Raw genomic sequence first — 16,326 nt, forward strand, 5'->3', positions numbered from 1 at the left:
TTCTTGTCAGTCGTTCCTCTCGCGCTGTGCCTTTTCTTTACTGCACGAAAATTCGGTTTTAAGGTCATCGTCATTCCACTATTTCTCCTTTACGCTCGGAATACAAGAACCAGGCAAGAACATAGTGTTTAATGCACGTACCCCTTTGCCGAGGCAGGGTGAGACCTGTATGCCTGTTTTCTTCGCTTTCGCAGAAATTACAGGGTTCTGCACACAATGCTCACATTTCTCGCGTTCAGCTTGCTTGTTCCTTTCATAAAACAGCAGACATCACACGAAAACAACGCAAAAAACTGAGAACGAACGGGCGAAAGACACGACTTTTTCCATTGAAATACACAGCAGACACCCGACTTCCGGGACAAGCGGTCCAACTTCCGGTGGCTTCACTCGCGCTCGTCTCGGAAAGCGGGAATGCGGCATCCAGCCACCTAGTGGAGATCAGTGGCTACAACCAACCTGCCGTGCTGCCGCGCGTCTGCTGTAATCAACAACGTTGTATTCAAGATCTAAACCGCGGTTGAAATTCAATGACAGATCTCGTTAAGTGAAGCCAATTCGCTTAGAGCGAAGTTTAAGGTTAGTGGGCTGGCCTCGAGGCGGAGAAAAGGAAATTTTTAGGTCCTGAAGTGGCTCGTTGAAGAGTTGGGCACAGTTTCGGAGCGCGCGCTCGGTCCGAGAGCGGATCGACTCAAGCGCGGTTGCAGCGAGCCTAGTACCATGGTCGTCGCTGGCGGTGATGCGGACTCCTGTGTCGCCGACGGCGAGCGGGCCCTGCGCGTGCTGTACCGCAGCGCGCACTTCTTGGTTGTGGACAAGCCGGCCGACCTGGTGATCAACACGCAGCGGGCGCACGAGCACCCGGTGACCGTGGAGACGCTCCTACGGCGGCAGCTCCCCGAGCTCGTGGACCCCAGCGTGGAACACGGGTTCCGCTTCTGCCACCGGCTGGACTTCGCCACCAGCGGGGTTCTCTGCCTGGCATTGACGCGCCTCGCGGCGCGGGCTGCGCAGGTGAGTCGGATCGGGGCGGTTCGCCATCCACAATGTAAATTTGCTGGACACTACGCGAGTCGCCGAGCCATTTCGCGCTGCTGAGGAAAGGCCATACTGCGCATGCGCGAGGAGCAGTGACGTCACACGGCGCACAGCTGGCGTGCCGTCGCTGCGCGGGTGACTCAGAGGTGCCGCCGCCGCGCTCGCCAGTTGTGCATGCGCAGTAGCGGCGCATAACTAGCGTGCCGGGGCCGCCGCCGCGCGCTCTCCATCGCCTCTCTCTCTCCTCGTTGCTTCCGCAATCCTCCAGGTTTAACCAGAGCTAAACCACTGCCATTTTTTGCTGGTGGATGTAGTGTGTGTCTGTTCTGTGAGGGTAGGGGCAGGGACCAATTGCTGGGAAAGGCAGCAATGAAAACTCGAGAGGAGCTGAAGATTTGTGCAGATTAGTCACAGGTATAACTAAGAGAAGCCCCATCAGGTTCCCTACGAGACTAGAGTGTGAGCTGAAATAAACCGGAGGTTTGAACTAATCGAGAGCCCGATTTCATGCCCCAAAGTGAGAAGGTCGCCTATCTGTGTCAGCCTTTACGGTCCATACCTCGTGTGTTGCAGGAGGCGTTTGGGCCCCCCCTGCGATCGGCACGCAAGTGTTATGCCGCTCTGCTTGAGGGGCACGTCGCCCTGACCTCCGGCACAAGGCAGCGCGGCATAGAGATCAACCTGGCCGTGGGCGAAGACTCGAGGCAGGGCCATCAGCACAAGATGTGCCCCGCCTTCGAGGAGCACTGCACCAACGCCAGGGAGGCCCAGACACGACTGCTCGTGCTGGGATGGGGGCTCTTTCACGGGCGACCGGCCACCAAGGTCTGTCACTCTCCACTGACTGACAGTGTCGTACTGTTTGACACTGTAATCATTCTTGTACCGTTCGCTCTGGCATGGGTAGGAATGGTCAGTTGGCTCACGAGAACATATTCTGTTGTTGTTTCTGCACTAAGGTTTAAAATTCCTCCCACTGAAGAAAAACTGCCAAGAACAAAGCAAAAGGTGTGCTTCTTACTCATACTAAGGCAGTAATCATTGGCTTGATGAGATGATCTGTTTCCTTTCATATATGAGCTACCTGTACGAAAGCCTTTGGAGTGTGCCGTTCTTTGCCTCTGCACAGGCGATTTACTTCAGCACAGTTTTCTTGCCTCCATTGTCAAATGTATGACTGTGCTGCAAGTAAAAGTGCATGAATTGCCTCTTAAAGAACGGGGGCTGAAGCTCGTTGATAGCACATGACTGAAACTTTGAAAACCAGAAAAATATCTGTTTTCTGCTTTATCGTATAAAATACACTACACCTGTAGACTTCCATCAGACTGTGTGTACATGTTTAGGGCAATTTATCCTTAGATACGGTGTTTCAGTGTATGGTTCTTGTGCGATCAAGATCAAGAAGGTTGACAGATTTCTGTGCAGAATCTCCACTAATTTATTGTATGGCACTGCTCGCGAGAAGTCTGACCACAACACCACAATGATTAAAGCACGCATTTTTCCTCTGCATGACTTGTACGTGCAAGCGGTAGCGCGTAGAAACTACTTTTCAGAACAGTTTAAACAGCCAGATAAAAAACTAGAGTCGCTTAGGCACATAGCGCGTTATCAAGTTTCAAGGTTTACACCAGCTATGGGAAAAGGACACGACATTTCTATATACCTTACTATTTTAACAAACTACCTGCAAAGGTGTTGGGTTGTGATTCTATGAGGGCTGTGAAATCTGGACTGAAAGCGTCGATTGAAAGTTACAATGAAAGAAAATACTGAGTTGCTTTGTAATTTGTGTCGTTGTTGAAATTTGTGTTCCGTTTATTGACTGTAGATTTCCTTTGCTTTGCTTTATTATTAATGCACTGTATTGGTTTTGTCAATTTTCTGCTTTCAGTGTTTTGTATTGACCATGCATTGTTGTGACGGATGTGGCCCCAGTCACAAGCACTTACGCTTCTGCGGACACACGCTTACTGCATATACAGGATGTCCCAGCTAACTTGGACCAAGATATTTAAAAAACCTAAGCGTTCTTCAGAACTGAAATCACATGAATGTTGTTAACATTTATCTAAAGTTACAGCACCATATTTTTGCTCGTCCTACTTGAATAATTACTCGAGATAAATAAATTAATTTTTTAAATATAGCTTGAAACGTTCAGGCATCAACAGGAAAGTAGTGGAGCTCCACAAATAGTGTACAACCCAGGCACTTCCAACAAGATATACTTCGCGTTAATTTATTTATCTCGACTAATTATTGAATTAAGACGTGCAAAAGACAGGTACTGTAAATTTAGATAAACCCTAACAATATCCACGCGATTTCACTTCTGAAGAACGCTTAGATTTTTTTAAAAACCTTGGTCCAAGTTAGCTGAGACACACTGTATATATCTTGCAGTAAAGTTCCCGTATGTATATGTAGGTATATATGTACATGAAGGAATTGCAGAGCAGAGCTACAAACACAACACAGCTGCTGAAAATTTGCATGTGACATGCCCATCTTGTTTTCATCTTTACCACAAGCTCTAAAACTCATACCTGGTGTTGCCCTCTGCACCATTGCTGTATGTGCAAATGATTAAAAGTACAGCTACTGAAAGAAAACAAAACGGTGCTGCTTGTTGCCATGCAGAAAATGGCCTCAAGTGAAATACGCTTCTCTGTACACCCTGTCATCAGAAGTGCTCCTTCACTTTTGTGCTGGCACATTTTTTTTATCACTGTGTATAAACACAGAATGAAAAGTAAAACCTGTATAGCTAGAGCATTATAAAATCAAACCAGCTCCTTAGGCTACGTAAAGGTGCACTAAAGAATATTCCGTTCAAATTCATTTTCACTTTTATTTTGTTTTTTAGGTTTCCGTGAATAAATAGTCCAGTGACGGACAGCATAGACCCAAATTAAGCGCATGGAAATGGAAATACGCGTAGGCTATTTGCTTTCATAAGATTCCAGCTCATCATTGCAATGGCCAATGAAAATGCAATAATCCATGAAGATGCCTTAAGTAAACTAAAAGAAAAAGAGCCACAAGCAAGCTTTACTACACAAGGTGGATTTAAGTTGTTTGACAGGGCAATGAATCACTGACAAATCAACACAATGGTTTGGTCCTAGACCATTTTCCTAAGCATTTCACTCCAAAAAAAGTCAAGCACCAGGCCCATTGAAATCTTGTGCCCTGGTGTTAAAGAGAACAAACCTAAATTGATTGATGAGCCTGGTTTGTCTCCGGGAGGCTAAGCAAAAGAGAACTGAGGTGGATGGGTAGGAGCTGCCTTTTGCGATACAGTTACTATTAAGGCGAAAGCCTTTAATGGCTCATACTGTCGTGACCGAGAGGTGTTAGCAAATTTGTCCACGTAAATGGTCCTGACATCACTGTGTGGGAATTTTGACGGGTGTCCACCGAAATATGTGAGACAGTTACTGCGCAATGCCCTTTCCTCAAATACAATTTTGGCCCCTCTTTCTCTTTCTTCTTTCACTCCACTTCCTCCCTTCCTGTATGGTGCAGTTCAGGTGTCCACTGAGATGACAGAGAATTACAGCGCCATTTCCTTTCCTCAAAAAGCTTTGCGTGCCAATGGTGTGCCAATGGTGTTCCCTGGACTCCCTGGCAGCGCCACAACACGCTGTCGCGTTCCACTCCTAAAGGCGAAGATTAAGTGTCATTAATTTGCCGTTAATTAATGCACCAACACAATGTGAAGTGAACATTCGCATAGCAGAATGCAGCACTCAGGCTTTCGCCTTTCACCACTTTAGCCGCTAAAGTTCCTCGCAACCCATGATGGGTGCAGCTTTAGCATAAGGGTTACAGGGTTATGCCAGCCTGCTGCTTTTTTCTCTGTCAATACTGGCTATTCAAAGGCACTGTGAATTAGCTCACAAGATGATCCATTTTATTTTTTTTTGTGTTCTCTTCTTGCATCAAAATGCACACATTAAAGGGATACTGAACCAAATTTTTGGAGCTGCTCTTTTGCATGTAAACAAGAGCTTGACTGCTAAAATTGATAAATATGACAAGCATTTTAGCGAAAAAGGCGGATAACACGCTTTTTTTCGCGATTTATTGCCGTATCGTTGCACCTGGTGGCCGCCTGTGGAAGCTGCGACTAGACGTCATAATACCCGCGCGCCCACCGTTCCCGCAGAAGCACGATTGCCATCGCTACTCGCGGCTTTTCGATGTCTGTCGTCTGCTCACGGCGTACACAGATATGTCAAAATGTTAATCGATGCTGTCTACATACCATAACCGTATGCACGCTTACGTCCGCTAAATGCAGGTACTTTTTCCGGACCTTGTGCCATTTCTAGCATTCTCGCTTTTAAAACAGAAGCGCGACGATGTTCAGACTAGTGGTGCCATCTGGTGGCTAGGAGGGGAAGCATTGTTGTCAACAAACTGACACCCCTCTTAGCCTAAAGGGTGCAGAATCGTCACTCTAAATAAAAAATAAAGCAAATTTATTACTCGTAAGTTTTCTTATGTGCAACAGGAGATGAAGCTAAAGACTGGTGGCCCATTTATGGCCAGTGAACGCGCTGAAGAAGCCAGTAACAACGACGCAACCAGTCCGAAGCGACGTTTCATGCATCGAAGGGCGCCGCCATATTTGTCGCCGTGGGAGGGTGCCATGACGTCACGCTTGCCACCTCGAGCCGAGCGGGAGGGCTTGGCGCGCGCTCATGAAACATCGAAAATAAAACCATCCGCTGAAAAATATGCGCAGTGACGACTAGATTTCGGTGTAATCACATTCCGAGAATCTATATTCAGCCTTTTTGTTCAATTTTCAGATTTTGCTTCAGTATCCCTTTAACTCCAACTTGAAAAACGTGTTTCCAGCTCCATTTTCAGCTGGAACAGATTCCAGCTGGAGCTAGCTCAAAGTGGAAATTTTGCAGCTGGAAGCAAAATACATGCTCCAGCTCAGCTGGACACGATTTCCAGTTTCATAATCCAGCAGTAAATTGCATTTTGCCATCTGGAAGCAGGATGTTCCGTCTCTCCAGCTGGAACGGCACCATTTCCAGTTCCATAATCCAGCTCGAAATGAAAATTATTTTCATCTGAGAATTGTGTTTTAGGAAAGCTTTGTTTAAGCCTTGCACTCCTTTTTGTTACTGCGTCTCTCATAGGCTTAGTCGCTTTCAAATTCAAATTCTTTATTTATTTCTGCCTTGTAAAGATACAGACAGCGGAGGCGCAGAAAAAGCTGAGAGACAGCTTGACTAAGCCGCAGCCCCCTTTCGCTTGGCAGCAGCTTGACAGCAAGGCTTTTAACACAAAAGGCAGTTGCAAAGCGTGATAACAAGTATACAATAATGAGCAGGTACAAGAGAAAACGAAAGAACATTATACAACACTGACACAATATTCACATTGGGTAGACTCAGGTAATGGCAGCAAAGAAAAAAAAAGAGAAAGAAAAAAAAACCACACAAAACAAAAATTCTACATGCTAGCATACAAAGCACGCAAAGACCTGTTTGACGAACTGAAAAGGTCAAAATTATTATATATATACGCGTTTAGCAGGGACGGAAGAGTGAACTGCAGGCGTTCTCTACCCGAGTTTAACCGTGGGGTCGGGACTGTCCATGTCTCCGCATACCTTGTTGTGTAGCTTGCATCTCGGGTATGTAGTTCAGCAAGTTTACGTATGTGGTTTACATTTCTACGTGTTTCGAGTTTAAACCGGACACTCAAGCGATATTTATACAAGTTGTGTATTTTTAGCACACCACTTTGTAGAAAGAGATCTTTGCTTGGCGAGTCCCAGGGGACATTGTAAACATGACGAAGAAACTTTTTCTGAAAAATGTAGATACGCTGAAGACAGCTAACCGTAGCTGTGCCCCACACTAGATGGCAGCAGTTTAAATAGGAGTAGAAAAGTGAATTGTAGAGGAGTAACTTTACTGTTCTTGGAATGACGTATCTGAGCCGACTTATGACTCCAATTATTTGAGCCAGTTTCGTGACAATATGGTCCGTGTGGTGTTCCCAAGACATGCTGGAAGAAAAAACTACTCCAAGGCATTTAAATTGTTCAACTATGTCTATACGTCGCGAGTTCAGTTTAATCTCGATGGGGGAGGGAAGTACTTTGTTTTTAGGACGAAATATGACAGCTTTTGTTTTCTTCTCATTTATACGCATGTATCTGGATTCGGACCACTTTTGTAATTCACTCAAGGTGTCATTGCATTCCCGAACAAGGAGATCAAGATCATTTCCAGTAAAAAAGATGCTAGTGTCGTCAGCATAGATAATAAATTTAGCGGCGGAGTTAATGTTGGAGATATCATTTAGGTACATATTAAAAAGTAATGGTCCCAATATACTACCCTGGGGAACGCCAGAAGTAACAAGTTTTAGTTAGATGTCACATTGCCTATGCTTACAGCCTGTTTTCTATGCGAAAGATATGATTTCAGTATCATTTGAGCCAGTCCACGAATACCACAACGCTCCAAGTTTTTCAGGAGTACACTGTGGTTTACTAAATCGAATGCCTTCGAGAAGTCCACGAAGACACCGATAACAAAGGCCTTATTTTCAAACTGTGTTAGTATATATTCCTTTTGTTCCAGTAGTGCTAACTCGGCAGATTTATTTTTACAAAACCCAAATTGATTAGGTGACAAAAGGTCATGTTTATCAATAAAATCAGACAACCGTGTATACAGAACTTTTTCAAAAGCTTTCGAGAAGATTGGGAGTATCGATACTGGTCTATAATTTCCTAAATCATTGCGGTCTCCTTTCTTATACAAAACCGTTACTTTGGCTATTTGCATTTTTTTAGGAAATGTGCCCGTAGTAAAGCATAAGTTAAATATATCTGCAAGAACAGGGGCAATAACTCTTATGACATGCTTGACAGGCCTCACTTGAATGCCGTCAATGTCACAGCTATGGCTGTTATTTAGGCTTTGTACGACTGATATAACCTCCTCTGTCGTAACTGGGTTCAGAAATATTGTGTCCCTATTGTAAGAGTTAAAATAGGTGTTGAAATCACTTGACGGGGTGTTATGGGCAAGGGTGGTAAAAAAGTTGTTGAAGGCATCTGCCAACTCTCTGCCGGATACATCTTTATTATCAAGCTTTAAAGCCCGCGGGGCAGCCTGTGGTTGCTCACGCCTCAGTAAGAAATTCAACCTTGACCACAACAGATCGTGGCGACCATTTTTAATTTCAAGAAATGTCGCAAAGTATTCCGCACGAGCGATACGTAGCTTTTTTGTTAATCTATTTCTGTATTTCTTAAAAATGCTTAGGTCATCTGTTGAACGTGTGTTCAAAAAGATTTTGTACAGTTTGTCTTTCGTTTTAATTTCTTGGCGCAACTCAGAAGATATCCAAGGTTTGCGAGTTTTACGCTTTATTGCACGCACTTTTAGCGGGAAAGAGGAATGGTAGAGCTGTTTAAATACTCGGAGGAACTCATTGTAAGCCTCATTTGCGTTACTGCTAACGTCAATACTATCCCACTCAACTTGTTCCAGTGAGCTGTGAAATGAATTGAGGGTAGCATTGGTTATACTTTGGTACTTTGCTTTCTCCTGTCGGTACTTTACCAGTCTAGTCTTATTTATGCATGCAAACACTGGAAGGTGGTCACTGATCGCACATGATATTACGCCCGACTCAACTATCGGTTGGGAAGTGTTCGTAATCAGCAGATCAAGAAGTGACTCACTTTCATGTGTTACCCTTGTTGGATCGTTAATAAGATTAATAAATCCGTTCGAGGCCAAGACTGCGTTAAAGTCTCTAGTAGAGGAGTTATCCTTCAACATATCGATATTAAAATCACCTCCAGCTATTAGAGTGTATTTGTTATCTGTTATAAACGAAAGAAAACAGTCGTAAAATTCCAAAAACCTAACCATATTTTCCTTCGGTGGACGATAGCAAACCGAAAACACGAACCTGCCAGTACAGGCTGATAGCACTTCAAAATCTTCAGTAATAAGACTGTACGAGTCCAACTTGTCGCATTCAATGTCATCTGACACCAGTAAAGCCACTCCACCCCCCCCCGGAGGCCGGAGCGGTTCAAGTAATAAGTTTTGTAATTGGTCATCCTGAAAATGTCGGAATCATCTGTGCTCCAAGTCTCACTGAGCATGATCAAAGAAAAAGCAAATGAAAATTCGCCAAAAAACTCCTCTAAACACAATATCTTGTTTTTTACAGAGTGTGCGTTCAGGTGAATAGCGTTAAGAGTTGTCAGCGCAACACACGAAGCAGTGCGGTTCAAGTCACTCAGCAGATAATACATCTGCTGCATGTCGATTATGTTTCAAGAAGAAACTCGAAAGATACCATGCTGAGTGCTATAGCCGATCCAAATCGCTCTTTCCCTTCACATGAATGGCACTCATTCCCTCACTTCGCCTAACGAAAACCTTTCCATTGACATACCAAGTGAAGTTATAGCCTTTTTCTTTGGCACAGACTTTAGTTGCCTGAAGCAGTTCTCTATTTCGGCGTGTTAAATTTTCTTGCATGAAAATGGGTGGGTCGCTATCTTTTAGGTTCTTCTTGTTCTTCAACCAGTTTTCTCTTGTAGCTTGCTTGGCAAAACGCACAATGATGCCTGGCGTCTTATCACGTTTAGCGGGAAGTCGATGAACAGTTGCTATCTCCGATTCCATCAAGCGAGGCACTCGAAGTTTATCAGCCACGTCATTCAATATGACTGTTAGATCCTCATCCTGCACTTATTGTATGCCATGCAGTTCCAAGTTCAGCTGCCTGCTTCGGAATTCGAGATCGTGTATCTCCTTTTCAAACTGAGCTTGTGCTGCCTGATTTAAGTCATCCTTTTTCTCAAGTTCCGATATCCTCTTTTTCAGGTCCATGATATCAGCCTCTTGATGGCCGACCTTTTGCTCAAATTCATCAAACTTCGAAGATATGAAGCTAAGGGACTCCTCCATGCTTTCAATTTTTTCTGCCAGGGGCATCAGCCGTTCTAACTTTTGGTTAATTGAGAAAAGCGCAAGTTTGATATCTGTTTCAGAGCCACTACTTTCTTTACTACATGTGTTGCTACTTCCTGCACTTCTGCATGATGGGCACTGCCACGCTTTCTTTGTGGCCTCATACTTCGATTTGAAGGTCTTTTCACTAAGACCAGCACATTTTCCAAAGTGATAGTTGCTCTCGCATTTGGAACATTCCACAAATGGCTCATCGTCAGAGATGATCACATCACACGTGCTACAGGAATCAGACATTGCTTGAAGTTAAACCCCATAAACCAAACCAAACCAACCTTTTTGTTACAATTCTCCCATGGAATGACAGGATTGATGTTTTGGGTGTGTGGGCAAGTTTCACAGCTTGCATTTATGCGCAGTGCCCTCTTTTTATTTAGTTATTTACACAAAATGCCTACAGCGCCCCCACTGGGGCATTGTTGTAGGGGGGAAACATCATAAAAGCAACAGATGAAACACAGTAATCGAGGCAAATGATGCAGTATACTGAGAAAACCCATGGACTATGGGAGGAAAGGCAAAAAGGAAAAGAGCGTCGCAGAAAGAAAAACATGCCCTCGACAGATGCGGAGAAAATGACTTTCAAAATACGGCACTGTTTTAGCAACAAGAAACTAGAACACAATACACTAGGAAAGAAATATTGCTACACTGATATTATCAGTGATACTAACAGTCATTTTAACTTAATACAATCATATTAACAGGTGGTTTTGCAAAGCGTTCTAAAAAGATGTGGGAGGGGAAGCAGCAATTTGTGCAGGCAGACTGTTCCAATCGTGTATTGTTCATGGGAAAAAAACTATATTTGAATGTGCTATAATTTGGGAATTGTACTCGCGAACTTTTAGTGGGTGATCGGTGCGGGCAGAAACGTAACTTGGCTCATGTATGTATTTCTCTTTTCGAATACCAGTTTTTCCGTTAAAGGTGCAGTGAAGAGGAATCTGAACTCGTCTTTCTGCCGCAGGAACACAATCTACGCGTTCCGAGCATTCTTAGAAGCTGGAACTTATTGCCCTGTGTGGCCGATTTCCTTAATTAAATTGGATTAACGTCTGGCTCCCGCCTTTTTTTTTAATTCTCCCCGTACAGTGGGCGGAGTAGACCAACGCGTGGAGTGCCTTTCAGCCAGCTCCGTGGAGGCTTGACGCTCTGCCATCAGCGGAGTAATACGTAGTAATACGCGAAAGCAAATATTCCACGCGTATTTTTATTTCTGCGGGCTTATTTTGCGGCTATGTTATCTGCGAATGAAACTATTCACGGCAACCTAAAAACAAAATAAAGCGAAAGCAAAGCCTCCACTGAGCTGGCTGAAAGGCACTCCATGCCTTGGTTGACTCTGCCCACCGTATGGGGAGAATTACAAAAAAAAAGGCGGGAGCCGGACGTTAATCCGATTTAATTAGGGAAATCGGCCCCACAGGGCAATAAGTCGTGGTCTCTAAGGACGCTCGGAACGTGCAGATTGAGTTCCTGTGGCAAAAAGACGAGTTCAGATTCCTCTTCACTGCACCTTTAAGAACATTATAAAAGAAAGAGAGTCTCAGATATTTTCTCCTCTTGTCGCAGGTTGCACTGCAGCCGGTGACTGGTCGGCGTCACCAGCTGCGCGTGCACTGTGCGGTACTGGGCCACCCCGTGGTGGGCGACACCACCTACGGTGGCACCGAGGCTGCCGAGCACAGCCGCATGTACCTGCATGCCTGGCGGCTCTGCCTGCCCACCCAGGTGGCGGTGGTGGACGTCAGGACGGGCACCGAGCACCCCTTCGGCGGCCACCACGCCTGGCACAGTGTGCCCGAAGAGGGCGCTGGCTGCAGTGCTGCCACTGTGGATGACGTCTTCGAGCTTTTCAGGGACTCTGAATCTTTCGTGCCGTGGAAGACCTCTGAGTCGGAGTGCCCCATCAGGGAAGTTTGTCAGCCTGAATGCTAGTCCAATAGTTGACTGCAGTTTAGTGAAGTGAACACAGCGATTACTGGTGGACTGAATGTGAGTGAGACAAATGAGTGGACCCACTTGTCGACAAGTGTGTGAATCTTCGAGCTTTTCAGGGACTCTGAATCTTTCGAACCATGGAAGACCTCTGAGTCGGAGTGCCCCATCAGGGAAGTTTGTCAGCCTGAATGCTAGTCCAATAGTTGACTGCAGTTTAGTGAAGTGAACACAGCGATTACTGGTGGACTGAATGTGAGTGAGACAAATGAGTGGACCCACTTGTTGACAACTGTGTGAACTTTACAAGTAAGCCAGCCGGAAACAGATGGGAATGCAAAGCAAAGAAGGACATGGGACAACTGCTGGCTATAACCCTGCAGATTTCAAGTGTGCAAGGGCATTTGTGGAAGCCATTTCAGAACTGCTAAAAGAAGTGACTCATACTGGAGTTTATGTTTTATGGCAAGAAATGAACTTGTAAAAGTGTTGGCTTTAATACAGGAGTGCTTTTTGCTGAGTTTGTTGATGCTGTTGGCTGAACATCCTGAAACATGCAGAAAACATGCAGCCACAACGACTGCACGATGCAGGCACAAGTGGCAGATGTTACTTTAGCATACATTCTTTTTTACGGCGCAAGCTTTTATGGGAAGGTTCCCCCGCATTTGTGTAGAGCGTTTTCACCCTTACGCCTCTGCAAACACTAAGCAGATGTACATGTGTTTAGGTGGAGCACGTGGGCTGGAGGAATAAAAACTGGCCCCCAGTTTACCTTGTTAAACTAAATGTGACTTGGGTGCATTACCACATTTGGCCTTGCTTAGGGGTGATCAGTTGTACTGAAGCGGAGGAAATGTAATAGCATTCGCTTCAGTGTCTACTGCTGCATGTCATTGCTTCTCTTCTGTAATTTCAGCCGCCCCAGGACTCCCAGATATCTGTGAACGTAGAGGATAACGCATATATGGGCATTAGTCCATTAATGCTATCACAGCATACACATATAGCAGAGCTTGAGTGTCCCCGCCAGTTTTTTTTTTTTCTTATATGTCTGTAACAGTGATAACTAGCATGCGTGGCTCTCACAGATCATGTGCATGAAAGGCCCTTCACGAATAGATAATTTGAAAATGCCCTTAAAGGGGCTCTGAAGGTGCTCACAACAAAGTTGCGGTATGCCTAGGATGTTAAAGGATGCCGCCTCACAAATATCCTCCACCAAGAATTTTCTTAATGCGTTGTGTGGAAGCTGGGTTGTCTCCCGTCAAAACTTGAATTTACGCGTCTTCGCGCCTTTCTCTCTTCTCTTGTCACTTTTTGCACACTGACCTCTGCCATGGTCACTCCGCCGGCTGTCAACGTGCGTGGGTGGAGGGGGGGGAGGAGGAGGCTGAGCTTGCGGCCGCGGCCATGGGAGCTGTGTGACAGCAGAAAGAGGCATCACAGTGAACCAATGACAGCCGTTCGCTGGTGACGTAAAGAGCACGGCATGACGCGTTGCATACGGATTCGGGCGAAAGCTCGGCACTGCAGGTCGCCGTGAGGCACTGAACCACGAATTTTTAAAATTATATTGCAAATGATCTGTTCGCATTTGAGGTCCAGTACACGGCATGAACACTCAGTGGCGTGTACTCCACATAATGCAAGCGTATTGTAGGCAATCTCTAACACCCTTTTCAGGGACCCTTTAAAGGCCTCTTCATTAATCACAAAAGAAAACATCATCATTGCCGCGCTTTACAGGTGACTGTCCTCCTAACAAAATCATTTATAAGTGCTCGACCAAAACAGAAAAAATTGAAGGTGTAATGCCCAACCCTTCCTGTCACCCTCGATCTCCCCTACACTGTTCTTCAACCCGAGCCTGTACACCCTCAATCTCCCCTACACTGTTCTTCAACCCAAGCCTGTGGCAGTGCTGACCTATTCATCCAAGAGCGGAGCAGTGTGAGATAGGGCAAGTTTGAGCAGGCTTGATCAGTCAGTAGCCAGTTGCTTGCCGAAGGTTGAGCAAACACACTGGAGCACTGTCTAAGTGCGCTCTGTGCAGGTCAGCAGCTTTTGCTTATAAACTATATTTGCAAAATGTGCGTGGCACGTTTTTCTGCACTGCTGTGCGACCAGAGTACCAGTCATTTGGTCCTCAATTCGCCAAGTTTGGCAGTCCTTGGGTAGCCAATGGATTGGTCCAAGAGAGGGCCTACGTCAGATAGCTAGCCTGCTCGGACACAATGGGTTTAGTGGGCTTCCATGCATTCCCCTGTTTGTCCCTGCATTTGCTGCTGAACGAATGACCTGCCCATTTGCTCTGATTAGTATGGGCAGTATCAGCACAACCAAAAGCGTGCAAGCCTGTAGACGGCAGCATGTCTCGCTTGACTCCCATTACGAATATCTGTAGCATGCCTTGTGACTTCCAGTAGCTTCAAACACTTCAACTGATCTATGCCTTTCAGCTATTTCCATTCCCACTGAGCTATGTGCACACATAAAAAAAACAAGGCTGGACGAGATGACTGCACAGAGCCTTGTCTGCTTGTTGTTCAACAAGGCTAGCGCAGGACAAGCAGTCCTCGCACTCTTTGGGAAATGCACATCAACACAGGCGGAATATGTTACAAAAGCACTATTACTGACATCCAGAAGACCCATCATCATTATCATCATCATCAGCCTGACTACGCCCACTGCAGGGCAAAGGCCTCTCCCATGTCTCTCCCATCGCCAGTTGCAGTCACCGTACCCTCGCAAATTTCTTAATCTCATCCGCCCACCTAACTTTCTGCCGCCCCCTGCTACGTTTGCCTTCTCTTGGAATCCACTCCGTTACCCTTGAGGACCAGAGGTTATCTTGCCTTCACATTACATGCCCTGCCCAAGCCCACTTCTTCCTCTTGATTTCAACCAGGATGTCATTAACCCGCGTTTGTTCCCTCACCCACTCCACCCTCTTCCGATCTCTTAACATTACACCTATCATTTTCCTTTCCATAGCTCGCTGCCTAAGCTGAACCCTCTTTGTTAGCCTCCACGTTTCTGCCCCATAGGTGAGTACCGGTAAGATACAGCTGTTGCATACTTTTCTCTTGAGGGGTACTGGTAAACTGCCATTCATGGCCTGAGAGAGAACCTGCCATATGCACTCCACCCCATTCTTATTCTTCTAGTTATTTCCCTCTCATAAAATACAACACAGCAATGTGCTCCTGTGCTCATATATACAGAGGCCTTTTTTCCATCTGCTTTGATTAAGCTGCTACTTACTACCGTTAAGTAAACAAACATATAAACAATTGAGATTAGGAAGATATGTTTTGCCTAGTAGAAACTTTTAACCCTTTTATTCTTTGTTGTTTTCCATGCAGCCCTTAACTAAGAATTTTCAACTTAAAATGTCTGTTAAACATAGTGTTGGCGAAATATCTTTGGCTTTTCCAAGCACATGGAGCTTGCACCTTTTAGCACAGGGTGAAGGCACAAGTGACTGGTAAATACTGGAGTATCAAACAAAGATGATCAGAAGCAGTTTCAAGGTTATTCATATGCAGTCAAGTGCTCAGAGACCGGTTTGCATGAAGAACATTAGCTTTAAAATGGGTTTTGCTAGGCTGCTTATGGAAGCAATCCTTTCAACTTCACCATGGCTTCATTCCGATGCTAATGTTTTAACGAAACCAGCTGCATCAACAGCATAGCTTAAAGAAATTTGAGCTTAAAAAATCCATGTAGCCGGATTTGTATAAACCCTTTCAATACAGTGCACCATACAAAATATACTAACAATATCAGAAACCACGGAGAGTTCTTAACTTAGCAAATCAGATTACCAGCTTTATTAATACTGCCACCTTCAATGGAGTATCGAAGTATCAACGATGCAGTATTGAATATCTGTATCAGAAATCAGTTTTGGTTCGGTATCTTGTATCAGTATCAAATACAATTTTTTAAGGTATAGGGTCGAAGATACTTTCTTCAAGTATCGTCTGCAGCTCTGGCGACTGCATATAAATGAACTAAAAGAGAAATTGAGATAAAAGAAGGAAAACGCAAACATCTCTAACCACTTCAAGTGCCACTGCAGACACATGCTTTACTGCTTTAAATTGAAGTACAAGATTTTGCTATCCATCAAGTGTACAGATGTATGGAATGCTGACATCTTTCCTCCTTTCCGATGTGGGTAGCATAGGCTTCATATATTTTGCAGTTGAACTAATGCCCCTCATGTTGAAGAAAAACTTGTTATTTTGAGACGTGTGCACCCATGTGTCATCAGAACGTATGGCCAAGC

At 45.0% G+C, this 16,326-nt stretch overlaps 1 protein-coding gene across 1 annotated transcript; it reads left to right on the forward strand.

Annotated features, from left to right (window-relative positions):
* Positions 1-454: 454 nt before the first annotated feature.
* On the forward strand, positions 455-12,546 carry LOC149334521 (pseudouridylate synthase RPUSD1-like). The gene is made up of 3 exons (XM_089555155.1): positions 455-1,014; positions 1,612-1,863; positions 11,661-12,546. The coding sequence occupies exons 1-3, from the start codon at positions 721-723 to the stop codon at positions 12,024-12,026; spliced, it is 912 nt and encodes a 303-aa protein (XP_089411281.1). The 5' UTR covers positions 455-720; the 3' UTR covers positions 12,027-12,546.
* The last annotated feature ends 3,780 nt before the right edge of the window (positions 12,547-16,326 follow it).

The sequence above is a fragment of the Amblyomma mixtum genome, chromosome 8 (genome assembly GCF_055824585.1).
Source record: "Amblyomma mixtum isolate Tamu chromosome 8, ASM5582458v1, whole genome shotgun sequence".
NCBI lineage: Eukaryota > Metazoa > Arthropoda > Arachnida > Ixodida > Ixodidae > Amblyomma > Amblyomma mixtum.

Coding starts and splice junctions, on each gene's coding strand:
- LOC149334521 (XM_089555155.1), top strand. CDS start 721: ATGGTCGTCGCTGGCGGTGATGCGGACTCCTGTGTCGCCGACGGCGAG. Junction 1,015..1,611: donor TCGCGGCGCGGGCTGCGCAG/GTGAGTCGGATC, acceptor CGTGTGTTGCAG/GAGGCGTTTGGGCCCCCCCT. Junction 1,864..11,660: donor ACGGGCGACCGGCCACCAAG/GTCTGTCACTCT, acceptor CTCTTGTCGCAG/GTTGCACTGCAGCCGGTGAC.